The 23,610-nt window shown below is 41.4% G+C and overlaps 2 protein-coding genes across 5 annotated transcripts; one reads left to right on the top strand and one right to left on the bottom strand.

The window, feature by feature from the left end:
* The first annotated feature begins 3,113 nt into the window (after window positions 1-3,113).
* On the top strand, window positions 3,114-15,038 carry klhdc3l (kelch domain containing 3-like). Of its 4 annotated transcripts, none has more exons than XM_068572441.1 (8): window positions 3,114-3,171; window positions 6,047-6,226; window positions 6,397-6,479; window positions 6,573-6,651; window positions 9,376-9,428; window positions 10,105-10,225; window positions 10,978-11,167; window positions 12,304-15,038. In XM_068572441.1, exons 2-8 carry the CDS (start codon window positions 6,067-6,069, stop codon window positions 12,938-12,940), a joined length of 1,323 nt encoding a protein of 440 aa, XP_068428542.1. In that variant the 5' UTR covers window positions 3,114-3,171; window positions 6,047-6,066; the 3' UTR covers window positions 12,941-15,038. The 4 variants fall into 4 exon arrangements, with proteins under 4 accessions (XP_068428542.1, XP_068428541.1, XP_068428543.1 ...); XM_068572440.1 differs by lacking the exon at window positions 3,114-3,171 and adding an exon at window positions 3,185-4,103; XM_068572442.1 differs by lacking the exon at window positions 3,114-3,171 and adding an exon at window positions 3,185-3,948.
* Window positions 15,039-15,138: 100 nt separating this feature from the next.
* mmadhcb (metabolism of cobalamin associated Db) lies at window positions 15,139-22,899 on the bottom strand. Its single transcript, XM_068572444.1, has 8 exons — window positions 22,752-22,899; window positions 22,385-22,431; window positions 21,965-22,109; window positions 21,510-21,715; window positions 20,776-20,875; window positions 20,451-20,581; window positions 18,594-18,680; window positions 15,139-17,178 (listed from the first exon to the last, which is right to left on the bottom strand). Exons 2-8 carry the CDS (start codon window positions 22,391-22,393, stop codon window positions 16,984-16,986), a joined length of 873 nt encoding a protein of 290 aa, XP_068428545.1. The 5' UTR covers window positions 22,394-22,431; window positions 22,752-22,899; the 3' UTR covers window positions 15,139-16,983.
* Between the last annotated feature and the right edge of the window lie 711 nt (window positions 22,900-23,610).

Raw genomic sequence — 23,610 nt, forward strand, 5'->3', positions numbered from 1 at the left:
GACTAGAAAATCGCTGTACAGGTCCATTTAAATTGTATTTATATAACACACATCAAAACCAGTAGTAATGTATTTCACAGGCAGAACAAAGGATGCAGCTACACACACATTTCTCCATTATATACATTTATAAACACATATGAATACATCCAAACATGATCTGTATACTACAAGTAGCCTAAAGATTGGAATTAACAGGAAGTCATTTTTTCTGTGATTGCCTGTGTATACTTTGAAGTCAGCTGAAAACTGTCCAACTTGACTGCAGTTTCTTGTCAACGCCTCCTGCTGTGGCCTTCTGCTCTCTTCTGGATTCCAGAAGAGAGCAACTCTAACGAACTAGCCTATTCAGTGGATGGCCGTCCCCAAAAAAAAATCTACCATCTGCCACTGGCTGACATATTTTAAATAATTGTGTAGATAATTCAGCATGTTTTGGCTCAAATGAAAGAATGTTTATATATATTAAATATTTTCACTGATAACTAACTCATCAGTTTTTGAGACAACTCACTCTTCTGCCCGTGCAGAGCAAAACACATGCAGTTTGCAGGAATGAAGGACAAATAAAAATCTGTTAACCTGTGGAAAAAACTAATTGTTCAGGGTTTTGTAAAAAAAAACTCTCTTTCAAGAATTGGGCCAAAGTGAGTGATTAAAACTGTTATATTTGTTTTATAATGTTTATGTTAAAATTATACAGAAATGATAATTGCTTTACATAAATGTTTTTGTCTTGTCCCATAATAATGTAGTAAAATGTAAACATTTACAGACCACACGTACAAGGTCAGAAACATATTGCTTTTCAACCATAAAATAATCACATTTCGTTTTACAAAGTCCAAAGCAGCCAGTCACAAAACTAGCACATAGACGTGCTGTCATGTGATCATAAACATGTGTCAGCTCTCTGCTCCAGGGATGCGCTCCACCAACACATCGGCCCATTCCCAATCTTCACCCTAAACCCACCATCATGCTGACTTACGGAAAGGGTTCATAAAGGGCTCAAAATGTTTGCCAGAAAGCCCTCAAGCACTTGACGATTTGACAATAGGACACTCCTAAACCCTGAGGGACTTTGCGGGCGTCCTCTCTACTTCCTTCTGCTGACATAGATTGTGGTTATTTGGATTGTGGTCCATGCCTACTACTCATTATATGAATAATTTCTGTCATATTCATAACTCCGTTATGTTATTTATTCTGGTCACATGACATCTATCGCTTCTGCCCATCCGGGGAGGGATCCTCCTCTGTTGCTCTCCCTCAGGTTTCTTCCCTTTTTTCCCTGTGAAAGGGTTTTTACTATCTTTATTTGGGGGAGGTTTTTTCTGATCCGATGTGAGGTTCCGGGACAGGAAGTTACGTGTACAGATTGTAAAGCCCTCCAAGACAAATTTTGTATTTGTGATTTTGGGCTACATACAATAAATTGAATTGAGTCTGTAAGGGTGGCGATTGGGATTGGGCCCTACTTTCATGTACTTGCTCCTCCTCCTGATAAGTGCACTGGGGCTGCCTTCACTTACTCATGAAAATACTGGGAATTTTCATGCTTTCTCATTATAAACAGAGGACATGTTTTCTTTACTAAAGGTGTTTCTTAACATCCCTGTACCTATGACCCCGGTGTGTTTGCCTCATGAGACGCCTCACTGCGACTAGCGCTGCCTTCCTATTTCAGAAGAGTCCATATGAAAACTTTCTTCACTTTCAGATAATTTTTTGTTGCATTCTTTTGGCCTTGATCCGGCGTGGGGGCGTGGTATATTTTTTTTGAATATATTTCTCTAAATGTATAAACAGGCATCAATTTAACATCGGATTAATAAATATATAAGTGTCCTCGCTAAGTGTCCTCGATGTCATCGGGACAGCCTCATGAGCGGGTAGTGAAGTTTAAAGCAAACAGATTTGTTTATAGTCTTTAAAAAGATTCTGACCGAGAGGCTCAGCGGCACATCGGCCTTGAACAAAAAATAATAAACCAGTCCATCTTACTCACAGAGCAGGGACACGCTGTGTTTACTGTATTGTGCAAAACGTCAGATTCTATAGTGTAGTTTTTCAACGGCACAACCAAACATTGTTCATTGCTCTTATACTGCTATAAGTATGGCCTAAACAGCTTGCTAAACATAACTGTGTCACTTGTGTCAATTTAGTTTTCTGCCAATTACATAAATATGCTGTATGAAAGTAAGTCATAATTGATACCACGCCCCTGTAGTTGATACCACATCCCTGTAGTTGATACGCCCCTGTAGTTTTTCCTGATCCGATGTGAGGGTCCTGGGACAAAGATGGCATATGTGTACAGACATTAAAGTCCTCCGAGGCAAATTTTTATTTGGATTTTAGGGTATACAAATTAAACTGAATTGAATTGAAAATACTTGAACTCCTTCGCTTTGGGTAGGCACTCCGTCCCCACCTGGGGGGAGCAATCCACCGGTTTCCGGCAGAGCACTCTGGCCTCAGATTTGGAGAAGTTGACTCATCCCCGAAGCTTCACTTTCGACTGCAAAGCGCCCCAGTGAATGCTGGAGGTCACGGTCTGAGGAGGCTAGCAGAACCACATCATCTGCTAACAGCAGAGAGGTATCCGGTCCATGAAAGTCACAAACAAATGCTCATTTCCTGGTCCTTAATTCATAAACACATTTTCCCCTTGCAGAATACATCTAGAACAAAAGCTGTTTCCTTCTGGAATAACCTCACTTGAGACCTGGACTGAAAAAAAATCTATTATTTTGAAAAATCATTAAGTTTATCCATCCAAGGTATTTCTTCAAAAAAAAAAAAAAAAATGGAGATTGATGTGAAGTTGTAAATTCAAACAATACATAGCATCAATCATATGTTAACAACTAGAAAAGACAGTAAAACCTTAAATATGTACCCATTTTTATGGACTGATTTATGCCATTATCTGTTCAAGTATTTGTTATATGTTTGCCATGCATTTTGTCAATGGTAAACAACAATACAAGTTCAAAAACAACAACAACACTGCAACAGGAAATAAACTTGGTCATCTGAAATTGTTCCGTTTTCAAGACTTTTCAAGATTGAAGTCGGAGTTTACGAGGAGACCATGAATGCAGCAAAAGACCGTTTACTGAGAGACAACCACCGGACCGCGAGAAACATATTTAGGATCTCGTAAGTAAAACAATATTAATTACAGCAACTTTCTTCATACATGAAAGGCCTGTCACACTATTGTATGAGGATACAAACAATGCGGCGCCGACACAGACTTTCCTATGTCTTATCTGCATCGAATAGCGTTACCATCGGCAATGAAGCTCGAAAAACTAAAGTTCCATCTCCTTGTTTCCTCTTCTTCAACTTGAACGCACCGTTACCGTCAAAACGTCATTGTTTTATTTATTTAATCAGAATGGGACTCTGATACACGGGACCACTGTGGAGGTACATTGTATCAAGTAAACGCGTTATGCGTTTGGCGTGCCTCTGTGGAGACTGACCCCCAATGTACCCGGGTCGAGGTTGCATTCCTCCCGCGGCGGTCGGTGTCGGTTGTTAAGACCAGCCGCTAAGGTACAGTCATCGTACAGACGTACAGACGGAAGAGGTGCGTTTGATATATTAAACTCGTGAAGTTCAAAGTGTGGGCTGAGCTCGGAGGAAGTCGCACGGTGGCCCAATGTCGTCACTTCGGGAGGACGTCGAAACGGAACCGTTTAACGGTAGTAAGCTCACGCTATAACGTGAACCGTGAGAGGACCGCTGCTGTTTAAAGGTTTAAATGTGCTGGCAGGTCTTAGCAAACACTGAACTACTTTGGCTGCTATAGAAAAAAGAACATAAAAGTCAGACCACGGAGCAAGAGACTGTTGGTGAGCAACACAGACCGACTGAACCCCACGAAGGCGGATGTGTGAGTACGACGATGCTGAAGAAGCTTCACTCCCAGTGAGTACGGCCTTTCGGCCCAGCATCCACTCCGAGGCCCTCGAACCGGTTTCTGGCCCGGTACCATGATGAGCGGCACGGGTCAATGACACAGCGATGATACGATTCCTTTATGATTGAAATTAACACATAAAAGCCACTGAAAGAAATGATAAGTATGTGATACATATCAGGCTAACAAGTATTGTCACACAATGTTTATTGAGTTATACAGTTTATTGGAAGGTTGGACACATTTACTGTATTATAAATGCCCAGTATACACTAAACACTAGTTGACACTTTATCCACATGATGCACAAGAGCAAACTATTAAAAATGACTTCCAAGACAATTATACAAATTATATATTTTAATAAAACAACACAAGCCACATCCCTCCTCCTTGACTGAGGTCAATGTATACTTGATTTGATAGTATTTAATCATTTCTTACTTTTGCCAGTATATATTTTGTGGGGCATAAAAAAATAAATAGCTCTCCAGAAATGTGATTTTGTTTGTTTTACGAACCGCTTCGCTCTTTTTATAACCAATAATGACGTGTTTGGACAAGGGAGAGGTAGGTGTGTCACATGAATGTCATGACCTCCAAGCTGTTTGCTCATGTGACTGATAAGTTGGAGTAGAGGAGCCGGCGTGGTCGAGGTGAAGAAAGGAGAAAGAACTGTGCCTTTTAGGGAGCACTTCAGCTCCTCGGTCATACAGTGTGGAGCGGGAACATCACAGTTGATAGCGAAACGCATAGAGCTAAAATATTTAACCTCGCCTCAGAATCCTCATGAATATTGAAAAAGGTTGTTGAAGTGAGTCATGGGTTTTGTCAATGGATGTTTCCATTTCTTCCTCTGACAACCGAGTCGATCTTCGTGAATCACTAGCGTTTTTTTTCATTTTTAAAGTCCTTTTAGATCGTCTCAGAACAACTCTTTAAAGCTCACAACATTGTGACTGTGTGTATCACGGCCGTTGTTCGGCTTGATGGGAAGCAGAGGGATGACAACGCCCCTATCTGTGTTGTATTCACACCATATCACAGACTGAAGAAATTAGACCTCAAAGCAGTGGTTTTTGGGTAATATAGTACGGCAATAAAACAGGTGGTAACCTCTGGTTTTGAAACGGGAAGCCGATGTGGAAGTATCTTAAAGCTGCATCCTCTCTCTCTCTTGTAACTTTTATTTAATCTAGAATGTCCTCTGTAGTTGAGATCCCTGTGTTGGTCTAAATCAGTGTTTCCCCAAATGTTTTTTTCCTGGGACACACTTTTTAATATGTAAATGACAATGAAAGAAATGCTGCTAATTTATTTGGCGTCCCACCTGTGGGTCCAGACCCAGTCTTTGGGAACGACTGAGGTAAATGACTGCCATAATTGTGAATAAATTGTGTCACCTATGGTGCAATAAAAACAACAAAAGAAGAATCCTGACTGTAGTCAGATGGAGCCACGTGCCCATAATCGAAGTAAGAGCTTTCCCCCCTGCAGAGTCGGCTGCTCGGCCTCCACAGCAGTGTGTTCCTCTGGCACCAGGCCTACAGCAGCAGTCAGGTGCTCTGTTAGTCCTGGTCCCAGCTGAACACGAATAGGCAGAGCGCCCTACAACCACCAGCACTGCTCACACACAACGGTTCGTCATGTCATTGTGGGAGGCAACAGCTGAGGAAGAGAGGCTATCAGGTGTCCTCGGGGTGGAGTAACAACAGCAGTGTTGCTCAGTGATGGGACTGACATGTGGTCGCTACTCATGAACCAAAACATGAACACAGTCTGTGTTCTTAACCCCTACGCTTGGCATTTTAGCATTTCAAGTTCAATTTAGGGGCCATGCATGAATTCTGAGTTTACTTTAATAATAGCTCAATAGATCAAACTGAGTAGACTACAAGGCGCACTGCTGTAAGCACTCTGTTGTTGAGCTTAGAGAAGGACCTATGGGAACTGAAACCGGTTGTTACAGTTGGAATATATTTTATTTTCTCACACTTACCAATAGAAGCTTAAATGTTGAATAATCCCGTAAGTCTCATACAAACCCACTGGTTACTTTTAATACTATATTATCATTTCTAAATGCCCTACATGTTGCTTCATTAGAAAATGCTCCAGTGGTAGCTATGAGTCAAAGCAGTCCCTGCCTGTGGACTCGGCTTCCCCAGAGCAGCAGGGCCCCGTGTGACCGCTACAAGCACGCCTGCTGCAGCCGTGATGGGAACGTGTACATCCTGGGAGGAAGAAACAGCAGCGGTCTGAGGGACTTCTGGAGGTACAGCGTGGGTAAGGGCCACACACACAGCTACTGGTCCCTTCACTTTAGAGCACTAAAAAAGAGGGGTTTGTTGAAATCCAAACAAAAATGTGAATATAATCTTGGCATCAATGTTAAAGTATTTCAAATGAGGCGTGATATATGGAGGAAACTAATCTAATTGTGTGCAATGTTTTAGTTTGTAACGAATGGACAGAGTTGAACTGCACCAGTGAAGCTGCACCAGAAGAACTAGAGGAGCATTCTATGGTGGCTCATGAGGTACACACATTTTAACTGTTGAAAGCATGAAAATAATATGAATTGTCATGTTGCTTATATGAACAATATGTGTAACGGCGATGGCGTTTGCAGGGCTTCCTGTACGTGTTTGGAGGCGTCCTGGACTCTGCATACACACGGTGGAGATGCCCCCTCTGGGTGTTTGACTGTGGTGAGTGTCTCTGTGAAGCAATTCTCAGCCTGACAGTAAACGTGTTGCTACCTGTGCGCTGCAGGCACTCGCTGCCACGCCCCAGTCACAATATTCAGTGCTAATAGTTCAGTACTGTTGGGAAACTTTTCCAGATTGTACATTTTTCTGGAAAGTTTGAATAAAGACGTTAAAATTATATGTTCAAATCAGAACAATTTAACTGAAGCTGACAAATACTTATCATGTAGGAAAGAGTTTCTGCATTTTATAAATCCGTTAAAATACCCTGTTCGCAACTCTGTGTGTGTGTGTGTGTGTGTGTGTGTGTGTGTATGTAGAAAAATAAATAATATTTTTTATTGTTTTCACCTAACTGCATATGTCTTATACTCAATATCAGTTTATGTAGTTGGTATTTTCACAGGGCGTACAGTGACGTGATGGACCTGCTCACCACATTTAGACACATCTTATATCATCAGACAGTTAAGCTTTGAGGAGACAATGTAGGAGCCTCATTTCCTCTTTGCTCCAAAGCATTCCCTCTGTAGGGCAGAATCAAAGTATATGAGATGATTGAGTGTCATTGTTGCAGTCTATGCAGCAGTTGTGTACAGCTTTTACAAGGGGGGAGTGTACCAAGGAGATGGCACCATGAAACTTCCTCAGGTTATCGCTGACAGTGCATGCTTATTCCAATATTTTTTTTTCTCAACATTCTACACATGACATATAAAGGAATAAAGAATGAAAATATATCATGTACTCATAGCCTTTGCTCAATACTTTGTTGAAGCACCTTTGGCAGCAATTACAGCCGTAAGTCTTCTTGGGTATGACGCTACGAGCTTGGCAGACCTATTTCTGGGCAGTTTCTCCCATTCTTCTTTGCGGAACCCTTTCAAGTTCCATAAAATTGGATGGAGAGCATCGGTGCACAGACAATTTTAGATCTCTCCAGAGATATTCAATCAGATTCAAGTCAGGGCTCTGTCTGGGCCACTCAAGGACATTCAAAGAGTTGTCCTGATCCCACTTCTTTGTCGTCTTGGCTGTACGCTTCGGGTCGTTGTCCTGTTGGAATATGAACCGTCATCTCAGTCTGAAGTCCAGAGCGGTCTGGAGCAGGTTTTCATCAAGGATGTCTCTTTACATTGCTGCATTCATCTTTCCATCAATCCTGACTAGTCTCCTTGTTTCTCCCGCTTAAAAACATCCCCACTGCATGATGCTGTCATCACCATGCTTCACTGTAGGGTTGGTATTGGTCAGGTGACGAGCATTGCCTGGTTTCCTCCAATTATGATGCTTGGCAATCATTGTTTCATCAGACCAGAGAATTTAGTTTATTGTGGTCTGAGAGTCTTTCAGGTGCCTTTTGGCAAACCCCAGATGGGCAGTCATGTGCTTTTTACTGAGGAGTGGCTTCTGTCTATCCGCTCTACCAAACAGGCCTGCTTAGTGAAGTGCTGCAGAGATGGTTGTCCTTCTGGAAGGTTCTCTTCTCTTCACAAAGTAATGCAGGAGCTCTGTCAGATTGACCATCAGGTTCCTGGTCACCTCCCTGACTAAGGCCCTTCTCCCCCGATTGCTCAGTTTAGCTGGGTGGCCAACTCTAGGAAGGTTCCAAACTTCTTCCATTTACAGATGATGGAGGCCACTGTGCTCATTGGGACCTTCAATACTGCAGACATTTTTCTGTACCTTTCGCCAGATCTGTGCCTCAATACAATTCTGTCTTGGAGGTCTACAGACAATTCCTTGGACTCCATGGCTTGGTTTGTGCTCTGACATGCACCGTCAACTGTGGGACCTGATATAGACAGGTGTTTGCCTTTCTAAATCATGTCCAATCAACTGAATGTAGCACAAGTGGACTCCAATCAAGTTTTAGAAACATCTCAAGGATGATCAGTGGAAATAGGATGTACCTAAGCTCAAGTTTTAGTGTCATGGCAAAGGCTGTGAGTACTGTTGTTCATGTTATATTTTCGTTCTTTATTTTTGATAGATTTGCAAAAATTTCCCCCAAATTTGTTCCACTCGGTCATTATGGGGTGTTGTGTGTAGAATGTTGAGGACAAAATTAATTAAATCCATTTTGGAATAAGGCTGTAACATAAATGTGGAAAAAAATGTGGAAAAAGTGAAGCGCTGTGAATACTTTTCAGATGCACTGTACATGAAGCATTGTCTGAATAAATATGTACTATTTTAGATACGTTCCCAGATTTTTTAATTTTTTAATTTTTAGTATTTTGTATGGAGAGTTTGTTTGGATTTTTTGAATCAAAAAATACTGTCATCAGCCAATAAAAATACTGAATGTTTTTAGTAATACAATGTATTATAAATCCAGCTACAAAAGATATCAGAACAAACCCCTCAGTAAAATACCTTCAGAATATAAAGAGCAATGGAACTGGAATGTTTGTTGTGTGAGCAAAAAACAGCCTTACAGAGATGAATTGTAAAACTCACTACAGGCTAATATAGTAAAATATGAACATTTAACATAATTGCAAGTTTTCTGTAAAAATAATTAAACAAGACATTGCAACTTTTGGTGAATTTAGGCAAATTACGTTTTCACCTGTGCAGCATATTGTTAACTTGAGTTGGCGGATTAAATCCTGATTGAAAGAGCAAAAGCAACCAATCATCTCTTTTAGCAGCCTCTTTATATTTGTTTAACTAAATCCTCCGTGTGTGTGTGTGTGTGTGTGTGTGTGTGTGTTCCAGCACAACAGAAGTGGGTAACGAGCCCTGCGCAGGTCCAGAGAGACTCTCAATGTGTAAGTAGAAACGCATCATAAAAAGTGTTCCTACTGACAATAATCATAAAGCACTAAATCCTTTTTTAATATGTAATGCACAACATTCCGACAATAAAAGAACAAGTTGTACTTGTTCTTTTGTACTTGTAGTGAGACATTACAGCAGTGGTGGGCCATCAAGGCCTGCTGAGCATTGCTCTGCTGGCCTTAACAAAATGTTAAGGCCAGCAGAGCAATGTTTTTATTTTTTTCTAAATTGTATTATTGTTTATAATTAAAAGTTGTATCTATTTTATAATATATTTGTTGTTCCCAAATGCACTACATGTTTTATTATAATTTTTCCCTATTAGCTTATTTTCTTATTGCACAAATCCCACCTCCTGTGCTCTCAGAGCCTGCTTCACAGCTGCAGCAAGCAGCGAGTGGTAGTAGAAAGTGGTAGTAGTGGTGTGTTCAGGTGTTCCCTGTGCACACTGACAGACCCCCAAATCAAGAAGCACATCAGATCTGGAATTCTCTAGTCCATGGAACCTAAACATTAGAAATATTCAATAATATATAATTAAATAATATAAGAGAATGAATTGTGAAAAGCCAAGTTGAGAGTAGTGCAGGTTGCTAGTGAGTATGGAGTCCCGGGTTTCTTAGTAAATAGCCAACTCTCATAGTATATTTGTGTTTCTGCGTTCAGACCCAAGCGCCAACCAACAGAAAAGCTCACAGTGCCGTGGTGGTGGGCTCGGCCATGCTGCTGTACGGGGGTTATGTGGACATGAAAGGATCCTCGCAGGACTTCTGGAGTTTGGACTTTGGTGAGTTTAAAGTTGCTTTTATTTGATAGCATTTAATCCTTTCTTATTTTGGCAGTATTTATTTAGCGGGGCATAATTAAAAAAATAGCTCTACAGAAAAGTGATTTTGTTTCTTTTATGAACCGCTTCTCTCACGGTATAAGTAACAATCAGGTGTTTTGACAAGGCAGAAACGACTAATGGAGCCACGTGGGCGGGTTCACAAGGATGGAATGTCTGCAACTCGTCAGTCAGGATCTGTAGTTAACGGATTGAATGTGTCATTTTTCTTTTTCTCTTATTATTCAGCCTGCTGTGTTCTAGACACAACTCTGTCACATGGATAACTGCAGTCAGACGCAGAAAAATGACAAAATTAATGAAAAGTATGAAAAGTACTTTATTAATCCCCAAGGAGATTTTTTTTTAAAATTAAAATTACACTTTTTCTAAACTTTATGGGCGTGTTTATGCTGTATTGTCATTAGCTCAATATCTTTTGTGACTCGGAGGCGGATAGAGGTCCCAAATGTTTCACCGCATAGGGCGCAATGAGGGTTATTCTTATTCGTACACATTGTATTGTTCATGTTATCTGTTATTTGTGCAGCATATTGTTAACTTGAGTTGGCGGATTAAATCGTGTTTGAAAGAGCAAAAGCAACCAATCATCTCTTTTAGCAGCCTCTTTATATTTGTTTAACTAAATCCTGTGTGTGTGTGTGTGTGTGTGTGTGTGTGTGTGTGTGTGTGTGTGCTGTGTGCGCATACAGATACCATGGCGTGGTCCCTGCTGAGTGGCTCCCAGCAGGGCTCATTAGGCCCGGGTCCCAGACACAGTCACTCCGCCGTGGCCTGCCAGAGCTGCATGTTCCTGTTTGGGGGCTTGAAAGGCTTGCGGGAGCAGAGGGACTTCTGGAAGTGGAATTCTACCAGCTTCACGTGGAGTTCCCTCAAAACCAGGTGAGCATATCATCTGTCCTTTTGACTTGTCGGACGGGCCTCGGGTCCACCACTAATGAGACGACTCGGCTAACAGTCGTTTGATATTTACTCCTGGGATTGTCACACCCAAGCCTCCATAGATTCTCTATGTACAAGCTGTAATGTTCTCCTGTAATTGTACATTTCCTTGTAACAGTGGTGGGCTGTCAGGGCCAGCAAGCCTTCTCTGCTGGCCTAAACAGAATCACAAAGTAGTTTTTTTATAATTAAAAGTTATATCTATTTCATAACGTAATTGTTTCACACATATACACAACATGTATTATAATTATTTTTCACTATGAGATTGTTTTCTCATGTTTCCAGCTCCTGTCTACTGTCTGTGCTCCTGCTGCCTTGCTTTCTGTTTCTGTCGCCAGCTCGCTGGCCAGCTTGATGCTCGCACCTTAACGCTCTTTGACCAATCACATCTCACCTCTATCTTTCGCTATGTCTCACTTTCTTTCTTCTGTCTTCTCTCTCTCCGCTGGTTAAACATGGTAACGCCTGCTAGCTGGTTTTGGTTCTGTCTGCTTACTCTGAGTGAGGGGCATGTCAAAACCTAGAAGCTAAAATCTCAGGACTTACTGATGACCTCTTTCCTACAGAGGTTTATGTGTGTCTGGTGGGTGAAATGCTGATTATGTTACGGTTTTGTTACATTTGCAGTCGTATTTAATCATAAACTAGCCACAGTGCTGTTGTTACTGCTGCACCTGGGGCTGCTGGTGCTTCTCCCCACGGCCTCTCCTTGGCGCGGGGAGAAGTTGCTGCCGGTGCAGCTGTGCTGCAATGTCATGTCTACACTGTGCAGGGTCAGTGTGACGGTTTTGTTGAGAAAAACAATAATAATAATAAGTAAAGTAGGTAAAGTAAAATAAAGTGCATCAGTGAAAGAATGCTCCATCAGTTACTTTATACATGAAATGATATCAATCAAGTCTGCCTGCTCGGCCGCTTGAAGCAGAACTGGACTTCCTCTTATAGGTTTATTCACAGTATTTGTTGTATTAGTCGAACAGGTTTTTCCCTATCACTGTCCAGCTGGAGGTTGCACACAGTAGACATGGTTAGTGCTCCTTCTTGTTGACAGCACTTCTGCTTGTTTCCCTCAGATCTGGGCCCTCCAAGCTGATGGGACACTCAGCTGTGGCCTACAAGGACAGTATGCTTATTTTTGGGGGAGGCGAGAGCCAGAACTCTCCAAAGAACTGCTTGTGGAGGTACAACTTCACCACACAGGGCTGGGGGCAGGTCGCCACACTGCCGGGCTGCAACCCTCCTGACAAGATCCACCACTGCTGTGCTGGGCTGGGTCCCAGCTACAAGTCCAACACCAGCAGCCCCTGCTCCAGCTCGGGACTCCAACCGGGGCTGCTAGGAGGGAAACTGAAGCCCTTCAAGAACAAGTGCTTCCCTGCCCCACTCACGTTTCTAGGCTCAGAGGGCGCCATAGAACTGGACACGTTTAGCCCAGACAGATGCTACAGAAGCAAAACCCTCACACGGCCCTCCAATCTGGACCACAGCACAGAGGGCTTGATGGGGACCGATGCTCAGCAGATTGGAAACTGCTTGACCTTTGAGAATAAGACCTTGAAGTCTCAGTGGAGCCGCACGGAGGAGCTGCTGGACGAGGAGGACGAAGATGTCGCCCAGCATCTGCCCGACCTGCTGCTGGTGTTTGGGGGGAGACCCTGCACCCTACACGGCCCCATCTCCATCTGGCACATGACCCTGACCGACTTCTAACAGCTACTAACCTCTTCTCTGAGAGAAATGGGAATGCAGAAAGCATCATTGTTAGATTATCACTTTGAGGGTTTACTGAAATTCTGTCAGGAAAATAACTACTATTTTTATATTACTGTCACTTTGGTTGAATTTTGATGTTGTGAATGTATACTTTTTCTTTTTGCAATACTCAAATTGGTGAAATCAAAGTGAGCACAGACCATGATGTGATTTTATTTCAAGCTTTCACCTTTTCATAAAAAATGGTGAATCGTCATAGCCACAACGCAAAGATGATCCTTACTGAAGAAGGTGTAGTGGCTAGCACTGATGCCTCACAGCAAGAAGGTCTGGGGTTTGGATCCCGGTCTGGGTTTGGATACTGGTCTGACAGGTCCTTCTGTGTGGAGTTTGCATGTTCTCCCTCTGTCAGCGTGGGTTCTCCGGCTTCCTCCCACAGTCCAAAGACATGCAGCTCAGGTTAATTGGACTCTAAATTGCCCGTAGGTGTGAACGTGAGCGTGAATGGTTGTCTGTCTCTGTCTGCCGTGTGATGAACTGGCGACTTGTCCAGGGTGTACCCTGCCTTCGCCCATTGACAGCTGGGATCAGTGCCAGCGCCCGGCGACCCTAAAGAGAATGATAAAATGGACTTTCATTAAAACAAATGTCTGTTTAGTAACCCGATGAGGAAACACAATGGGGATTTAGCCAATGGCCTGCTAGTGAAACCCCTTTTCATTCGCAGTATTGTGGCAACATTCCTTTCAGGAATACATCCAAACATGTTTTATCTGAAAAATGCACCTGAAATTACTGCTTATCACCCGAGAAGTCGCCAAAAAGAATGAACTGGAGATCTTTCACCTCAGATATGTTTCTTTTGCTTTACATTGTGTGACTAAAGGTGTGAATGGCTGTCTGTCTGTATGCGTGGTCCCGTCTCCAGTTGAACCCCATCTGCAGGTGAAGTTAGTCGATAAAAGGAAAATACAGAAATATCGTGTTTTTTGTTTATTTTAGGTTTTAAAATCAAAAGAAAAACCAACAAAACGGAAAAGTTTTTGTCTGAATCCAAATTACGAGAGAACCAAACTCAGGTCACAAGCCTTCTTGAGTTTCTTGAGTTAAGACCTGAAGCCTGACAGGAAGTACGAAACATCAAAATGAAAGCCAAAAGGCAAAAGATTGATCGTATGAAATGAATTATTTACAGTCAATTCAATTTTATAGTTTAGCCCAAACTGTCTGCATGCAGTTTAATATTCATATTCATGTACACAGCAAGAATTAACTTGTTTTTTTATGCAACACAGTTCGTAATGTAGTTTTGTCAAAGTCATATTTGTGTGCAGAGTTCTTGCTGTGAGCGGGTATTTATTTGAAGTTTCTTGAGTGACCGCAGAGCAGAACCTGGACAAGGAGACGTGTTCTCCTTTCTACCAGTAGATGGCAGTATAAGTGTATTTAACCCATACTTGGATTTCTTTGTTCTATTCATCTGTCTTTGTAAATGATCTAGGTTATTGATACAGATGCATTTATTAGTCTAGGAGCTATTTACTCATAGTATAAGTTTATTTTATTCACAAGTAATATTGTTTAATTATAGTTTGTTTATTTAGGTTAGATTTAGTTGGTGTATTAGGATAGTTTTTTCTATGATAGTTTACGTAATCTTTCAATTTGTTAATTGGATAATGCTGTGGGCACCTAGAGTATGAAAAGAAGTGGACAGGTACAGGACTGATGCACCTGGGTAGGCCTAGGATTATTTTTTTTACCACCAAAGACAGCAGCAGCAGCCGCAGCAGAGGCAGCAGCAAAGACAGCAGTAACAGCAACGACGACAGATCAGGACGGGGTAGGCAGCATGGGCGGTTATTTTGTTCTTTTGTTTGTTTGATTGTTTTAAGTTACAATAAAACATCAAAACCGGAACTCCCGCATTGACCCTGCATTGAGTTGCTTAAATTACACACCTACGGTGCACCAATGCCTTTTTTTCGATTTTGGTTTATTTTTTATACATATTTATTTTTCTTTTTAATCACGAGACAAATGGCCACTACAAATAGTTTATTTCAGCTCATATTTGATGTCCATGTTTAATTTGCAACCTAGTTATATACATCATGTATTTACTTCTATTTGTGTCATTTTAGAACAAAACATGGAAGAGTGAGCATGTGTTGTTCATGAAGCAATACACGATAGAAGTGAAAAATATGAGATCTTTGATTTATTCTTATTAAACAATAAGCATAATTTATCTACCTCATTGATTCATTTGTCACACTTCAACAGAAGAGGCCATAGGGCCAAGATTAGAAGATGTAATGTTGGTCAAATGCTGTGGTCCAAGTCTCACAAGACAAAAAAAAAGAATTGGTTCTCTTCTTTACTTCCATGCTGCATGTCGTAAAAAGGAAGTTCCCATCCAATAACACACATTAGCCTGCTTTGGGAGGAGGGCGGTATGAAATGGTTGAATCTGAGAGAAAAAACCTGTGCCTGGAATTGTAAGTAAGAATGCAATTTGGTGATATTGGAATGTCATTTTGTAGGAGATAAAAATGTTTAGACTGCTTATCTCTTGTGACAGAGAGACATCTTGAAACACTGTTAGTTTCCTCTTGCGCTTTAGTAATTAAAAATAATTTGAACTATCATCATAAAAGGTCAAAGGTCACATTTGGCCTGAGTACACTGTTGACCTTTGTAGGGGTTTAAATCAAGGGTGTCAAACATACGGCCTGCGGGCCGGATGACTGTTAAAATTACAGAAAAAAAAAAAGAAAGTGACAGACTTTTGACATCAGCCAAAAGAGGAATACTGTGATGGATAGGATTGTCAATCTTTAAACAGATCTGGATAATCAAAAGCACTGACATTACTAAAGATGTTGCTGAACTGGCCGTATTCATTTGTGGACATATTACATTTACACAGAGTCAAAGAGGACTGGACCCGGACGGTCAGTGGGGCTACAGACGGCGCTCCATCAATGATCAGGAGAAAAACAGACCTTGTGACGAAATTTAGGGAGAAATTACAAGCTGAAAATGGTGGACAAAGTTTTTAAACATTTCAGTGTTGTTCGCACCAGTCGTTAAAAATCTGATTAAATACGTTTTCCATCTGGTTGTGACCAGTTTGCATTTAGAGAGAATATTAATGTCAGAAATGAGCTCATTAAATACATTTCTTACTACTTATGTTCTGATAGACATTGAGGACCAATAATGAAACCATGATCATGAAAGTGTTGTCATTTCCTTGCGAGTGGTGATGTAAGACTTTCTTCAGTAGCATGAATCTAAAGTCTCCCAGTGGGCACACAACTGTTTTCAGCTACTGGTAACTCGTTTCCCATCAACCTTTTCTTCTGTTGCTCTCAAAACTGTTTGCGTATTTGTTCCAGATGATTCTCACATTTCATGTGATAAAATCCCTCCGCACCAGGATCCAAAGTGCACAGGTCACTGCATCCCCACACTTTTAGTCACTCATCATAAACCATGTCTTACCAGTTCTCAACAATAACAGTGGTGTTGAGACCATTTCCCCAAATATTTGTTTTTTGCGCACTATACTGTCAAAACCAAAACATAAAGAGTATTTTTCTTCCTGTTTTTACAGAGCATTAGCAGCAGAAGAAGCAGGATCTATTTTCTGTAACTTGAATTCACCAAGAAGCACATTTTAAGATGGTAGGGTGCAGTGTATATTGTCAGGGCACAGTCAGAGCTACAGTAGAGTTAATGACATGAAATAACAAGGAGACAGTTCAGACAACACAATCAGATGAGGTGTGAGACAGAGGACTGGTGTTCCTGAGGGTTCTGAATCTAAAAAGGTTCCACAAACTTGCCGTTTAGTCAAGAACCTTTAATATGAAGAATGAAGCTTTGAGCTTAAGTCTTCATATTAATGATTGGAACATAGAAATATAATTCAATATATACATATTGGAAAGCAAAAACACAAAGAAGTAAGTTCATAATGTTCTTAAAGAATTGTGTTATTTTTAATGGCAACCAGGGTTCTGAGCATGTGTTCAGCTGCTCTGCAACTTCTTCATAGTGAGGCTGCTGGGTGGTGCGCTGGTGAATATCGTCCCCACAAAGACATGTGTCCCCCAAAGAGAGTGTCGGATCACTCTGCAGCATCCCAGGTCCTCGATCTGAAAGCCCAGGTGGCGATACCGGTCATCTGTCTCAAACAGTGTGTTGTTGGTGTACGAGCCAAAGAACTGGGGAGGAACACACATTCATCTTACAGTTATCGGATCACATCCAGCTCCAGAAAATAGATCAACTAATGGATGCTATTCTCTTCAATACATTTATTCATCATTTCTTCTGTTTAACTGATAATTAATTGTTTGTGAATGGTTAATTATTAATATCTCAAATGGTGGCAGTGTAACGCAATGTAAAAAACATCACAGCTTGTATCATTTTCCTAAATTGTGCCACATGCTTGAGCAGTGCAAGTTGAAATTATTTGAACTCAAACTGCATTTCCGTCTGGATTTTTTCTTAAGCAGGAATTTAGCAGTTCTTATAAATCAATCAGAAGTATTGAGCTGGGTGCTCAGCACCAATTTTGAATCTTTGTTGTTGAGTCCAGCTCAGACACTTACCAAAGGTAATCTCGCATTTTAAACTTCACTATGCACACCACTACAGCGCCGGCCTCCAGAACAATGTGAACTTTGAAGTGAACCTGAGAAACTTCACCCAATCGGATGCTCTGGTTTACATAGTGGTAATAACATGCAGTTCAGCACTATACTACCAAGCTACTCAGTCTAACTTGCATAAGATGGCCCAGCACTGTAGACGAGTCAGAAACCTCTTTGAGCATCTGCATCTGTTCACATCTCTGCTTCCCTCCATTTCTCCACTTCACACCAGAATCTCACCATCACATTCACTCAAAATCCATCGTCGGGCTTCAAATTATGCGTTTGTGTCCTGTGAGCCAGACAAGACCAATCAGAGTTCTGTGAGGAGCTACATGCAGCTATGGGCGGGGCTTTGTGTATGTGACGACACAAAGGAGAGTTGGTTCCCATGCCGGCTCCTGAAGATGCTGCAATTCATCAGTTATAAATCAACTGGAGAGTAGTTTTTCATGAATGAAAAGTGAAGAACAACACTAAAGGCTTCTGGAGAAAATATGTGTTCTCTTCTCCTGATTGACTTCAGTAAGAGTTTGATAAACACATGCTTCATCCAATCCCTTTTCCAAACAGTTTCCAATGAAGCTTCACAGATGCTTCTGTGTGACAAACCTGTGGTCGGTCAGGTTAGTCTGTTCACGGCTCAGCGTGGTTGTGGGCCCTTATGACTCGTAGTCTGCAGTTGGTTGCCTCATCAACATGCACTTTGCTGCACAACTGAGTTAGAGGTACTTTGGGGATTAGTGGGAACTACAACTTAACTGAGAAGAGTAGGAACAGTTAGATGGTGGCTCATGGAGACCTACCCCCTTTCAGGAGTCCAATCTGTGAAACCCATTGACATTACACCAAACTACCTATCTACAAATGTAATGCACTTATTGGAAGTCTCTATGGAGAATAGCATCAGCTAAATGAAATGTAAACACATTTGGTGAGCAGATTCAGAAGTGGATATCCCTGAGTGACAGCTGTCTTACCGCCAGGCCGGAGGAAGGGTCGATGAAGTCGGCCCAGAAGCCATCTCTCTGCAGGGCGTAGCAGATCTGCTTTGCTCCGTCGACAAACTGAAAAGAAACACAACGCAGACACGCAGTGGCTTCAGGACTCATCTTGTGTCTGATGCTGATTTACTTCCTCAGTTCCCATGGGACAAATTATTCATTATGCAATACTACTGATATTTAATCTATAGAAATTAACAACCTTCTTTTTATTTGAATCTCAAGTTACAAGCAAGCTAATAGTAATATTTAACCTTCAGCTGGTAAACACACCATGTGCCCATTCCTTCCCGTGGCTTTGTCCCAAAACAATTACAACAACACAACTATTTGGAGGAATGACCTCAGGGAAGAGGACCGTTTGCTCCATAGCTGTGACATCACAAGTCTGTAGGCTCCTCTTTCTTCTCCTGACTGTAAGTGGACCATATTTGTTCTAAATTGTTTGATCTGTGGCCTTCATAAAAGGTCCATCAGAGAAGGCCCATCAGATTTTACATTAAAACACATTGGCCTGCATTCTCATCTGCTTAGAACAACAGCAGCAGTAGTTTCACCATCTGCCTGATTGAGAATCTGCCAAGAAAAACGTTGATAGCCAATAAAAAACAAATAGGCCAAAAGGATAAATTATACATACGATATAGTTTAATCTGATAAATGCTAAAATGCATTCCATGCTTGCCAACCCTTTTGATTCCCCTGCTCCCAGAGAGGGAGACGAGCAGACACACTCATTATTCACTTGTTGTCTGGAGAAAATAATTCCTTTAAAGCACAATTTAATATGGATTCAAATAAGCAAATATTTCCATTTCCACAAATCCTTCAAGTAAATACGATTTAATGTTTTTCTGAATGTGTAAATTCTCTTAAAAATTGCCATGAGTGGATTTTCAATACAACACTCTGGAGTTATTGGAAGTGTTAGGATCAGAAAAGTCAGTAACAATCCTAAAAATATTTGTCAACATTATGAATGAAGCTTTAAACTATTTGGTTTCCTCTGAAGTAAGTATGAGAGAATGAAATCATATTTGGTGATCGGCCCCAAAGATCCTGACCTGGGCCCCTAAGATTCTTCTTGTAGGTTTCTTGGAGAGTTGGTCTCTTGGAGAGTTGATACTTTAACACTTGTGAATGAACATCAGCAGAGGACTTATGCTGCGTTCACACCAATAAAGTAAGCTAATTAACATTGAGATGCTCCGCCTGGCATCAGCGCTGTCTTGCTGTTGCTGAATTCAACTGCTGCTGGAAGTAGCGCTGGAAGAGGCTTTTTTCAGACACAGGTTGGAGCTGTGTGTGCCCACGGATAATATTATGAACCCAGACACAATGACCTTTGATATTCCAGGGTTTGTGGGACTAGAATCCCCCAAACCCTGCTTTACTTGTTGATGAACAAGTAAAGCAGAACTAGTTGTTATATCAATGGTGGATGGCGAAAATGGCCACCGTTTTCATGGAGTAAAGCCATGGAAAAGCCGGCCCTCTTTCAGCCGCGAAAAAGCAAAATTACCACATAAATTCGAGCGAGTAAACAAGGCAAAAAAGCGTTTTTCTTTTGGCATGAACGCAGAATTAGGGACTTAGTTCAGTTCAGTGTTTCTGTTTGTCAGCTAGACAACAGAAACACTACGAGTCCTGTGCTCAAGAGACACCCTGCAGGGTGGAGCGTGGACCAAATCCTGGAGAATACAGGCAATATGTTCCACAGGAGGTCTGGACTCTTCGATTTGCCCCTTTAGTTAAGAATAAATCATTCACGCAGACCGAATCCATAGTTGTTGTAGTCCCAGTCTACCCAAACATAGAAAAACAGCAGCTCACCCTGTCAAGCATCTGATCCCTCTCCTGTTCCACCTCAGCACACCAGGACGTCATATCGTTCTGGGTCTTCTGGGTCACTGTGACCACCATCATGCCAGTGGATGGTGCTTCAGGAAACATGGACTGGAACTCTGTTCATCACATCAGACAACAGGAGGCACTTTATCAGCAGTAAGAGCAACACTTCAGCATCTTTCGCTCCTGAAGGGGATGATACCCAACCGTTAACTTGGGACCACATTGTCAGTTTCTTAGTAACCAGATTAAATTTAGAAGATGAACATAAATGTTATGGATGATTGTGCCAGAAGCCTCCGTTCTCTACCTTTAGCGAGAAGTTCTGGGCAGGACTGTACGGCACACTCCAGACCGGAGCTGTCAAAGTACTGGTCAGCATTCTGAGACGAGGCTGGGTCATCTGTCTCCTGACACACACACACACACACACACACGCACGCACGCACGCACACACACGCACACTTTTTTTCAGACTCATCTCTCACGGCAACATCAGTCTCACATGTTTGACTTCCGTCTTCGTCATTAATGACCATCATGAAGTGTGACTAAGCTGGTGTGATCATTACATCAACACATATGAGTAGTGTAGTGATCACAAAGACAATACATTCATTACCCAACCAAAAGGCCTGGATGAAAGGAGAGCTGAGGGCACTATACAAAACCAAAAGAGATGCCTTCCGGTCAGGTAACATAGAGCAAGAGTGACAGCTGGCATCTAGGAGGCAAAAAGGAGTCACGAGAGACTGCTGAGAGGTCTCAACACCAACACCGCCCCAGCGAAGGTCTCAGGCAACAGAATCATCACGATGCCAGATGAGTTCAACACCATTTCTGCTCACTTTGATCACGGAAAAAAAACGCCTGTTCAGAATGAGCCGTGTGGCCTCGAGTGCCAAACACTACACAGTCGTCTTGTTTACCCAGATGTTGTTGCTTGAGGCTGTGTGGCATGGACGTGATACAATGTATTACGCACAGAGTTTTGCAGTCGGATACTATTGGAAAAACAACTCATGTTGACATCACTATACTTACAAAGAACTCTTCGATGACCTGGGCCAGAATTAACTCGTGTCTCTCACTGCTGGACGGGGAAGACAGCACGTCAGGGACCATGTGATGTGCCAGGCTCTTCTTCTGCTCTGCTATTCCCTCCAGGTGGCAGTCAAAACCCACTTTACCAGGCAGCTGGAAACGCTGGTCCTGGGGTCCAAAAGGGCCCATGCTCTCATCGGGCCACACTGTCCATAGTCCATGAACAGAAAGACCGTTATTCACAGGTCATATAAATGAATGCTTGGTCTACACACCAACATCAATTAATCAGATGAAGAGGCTGCACAGCTATTTAACCATCTTGTTGCCTTTGACAATCTTTCAAAGTTTGTGTTCCCACTCAAAATGACACACATTAGGATCCATACCAGGCTTCTCAATGTGTATTGCATCATCAGCTGCAGCTAATTCATGTTTAAGACCATGCATCCTACCTATGTCAGATGGCGTGATAGCTACACGGGGCTCATCAGAGCCCGATGAGCCAGCAGCAGAGGAGGCTCTGGCTCCAGCCACACGATGCACCAACACATGAAGCCCTGGGAGGTAAGTGACCAGCCGGGCTCTCCTGCACAGCACCTGTTGTTCCAATAATGGAGTTCATGACAAGAGGCATTCCTATTATTCAGCCTCCCCTTATGTGTACTGCACATGCAATCATGTTATTATTATACATTTTAATTTAACTATTGCACTGTTTATTGTCACGCACCAATCACCATACCAAATGAACCCTTTTTGATTCTGAGCTAACAAAAACATAACAATTGTCAAACTTCGTTGTGAATATTATACCTTTCTGCCAATAAACTATTCTTCTCTACTTACTCAAACACAATTGTGTGTGGACTTACACTGGCCATCCTTGTGGGCCGCTTTGCCTGCAATGCCAGTTGTGTTTCTGTGAGAGAAAGAGGGGAGGCAGTCATAAACGCTGTCCAAACACACGATTCAGATCAGAACCTCAAGAGCAACATGGGAACGTTTATCCTACCAAATTCAGACAGAACTAAACGGTGCCGCCAAATAAAGTATTCTGTGATCCATATTGTGTAGAATTGTCATTCGGTCCAATACCGTATACAGACAGCTGGGACCAACACTAAGCAGTTATTCAGATAGGTCACTTATTGTGCTACAGATTGTCCTCTAACGCCACTGAGTTACGGAACACTACGTAACGTAGCCTCCACCTCTAACGCCTCTAACAACATAACTTACCTCACGGCTCAAAGTAGAAGCGAGGTTACGTAGCGTGAGACTTTCTTCCCTCGAGCAGATGTTTCGACAGTTCAGGCTAGTTAGCATAACCGCAGGAGCTGAATAAATTCATCTCGCAGGTTCATGGCTGAAAGATTCACCTTGTATTCGCGCATGCGCTGTTGTGATAGTGAATCGTCTCTTCTTTTGTGTTTTTTTATTCAATGACTTGCTCTTGATAAACAACCTTCATATGCATCACCGCCACCTCCTGACCGGAGTGTGCATGTTTATGGCTTTTCTAGATGTATATTGTGATATATACTGTATATAATAACAATATAATAATACAATAATATAATATATATATATAATAGCTAGGAACAAGGATATAATATATAATTATATGTCTATATATATATATATATATATATATATATATATATATATATATATATATATATATATATATATATATATATATATATATATATATATATATATATATATATAATAACAGCTAAGAACAAGGACCATAAACCTGGACAGATAATACACAATAAAATGTCGATATAAAAGGGTTCTTTGTAAAAAAGAAAAAAAAATTTAAATCATGCAAATGACTACTTTCTAAATAAGAAATACTTGGAACATGATGTATTGTACCTATAACATGAACTTACATTGGTACCAATCTGGTAGGATTCTTCATGAATTTCATTGCAATATAACATATTTTTGTCCATATGTGTTATCAATAACAAACCAACTATCAAACTGTTGTTAAATTATATTAAATACTATTCAGGAGGGCTGGACCTTCATACCAGTACTTATTACTTTATTCTTCAATTAACTAAATGACTATTTGCAAATGTTA

Source organism: Clinocottus analis, unplaced genomic scaffold (assembly GCF_023055335.1).
Source record: "Clinocottus analis isolate CAN_PGR_092001 unplaced genomic scaffold, fCliAna1.0.p SCAF_12, whole genome shotgun sequence".
Taxonomy (NCBI): Eukaryota; Metazoa; Chordata; class Actinopteri; order Perciformes; family Cottidae; genus Clinocottus; species Clinocottus analis.

Coding starts and splice junctions, on each gene's coding strand:
- mmadhcb (XM_068572444.1), bottom strand. Junction 20,876..21,509: donor AGGTCATCGAAGAGTTCTTT/GTAAGTATAGTG, acceptor TGTGTGTGTCAG/GAGACAGATGACCCAGCCTC. Junction 17,179..18,593: donor ACCCTTCCTCCGGCCTGGCG/GTAAGACAGCTG, acceptor GTTCCTCCCCAG/TTCTTTGGCTCGTACACCAA.
- klhdc3l (XM_068572440.1), top strand. Junction 6,227..6,396: donor CTTCTGGAGGTACAGCGTGG/GTAAGGGCCACA, acceptor GCAATGTTTTAG/TTTGTAACGAATGGACAGAG. Junction 9,429..10,104: donor TCCAGAGAGACTCTCAATGT/GTAAGTAGAAAC, acceptor TTCTGCGTTCAG/ACCCAAGCGCCAACCAACAG.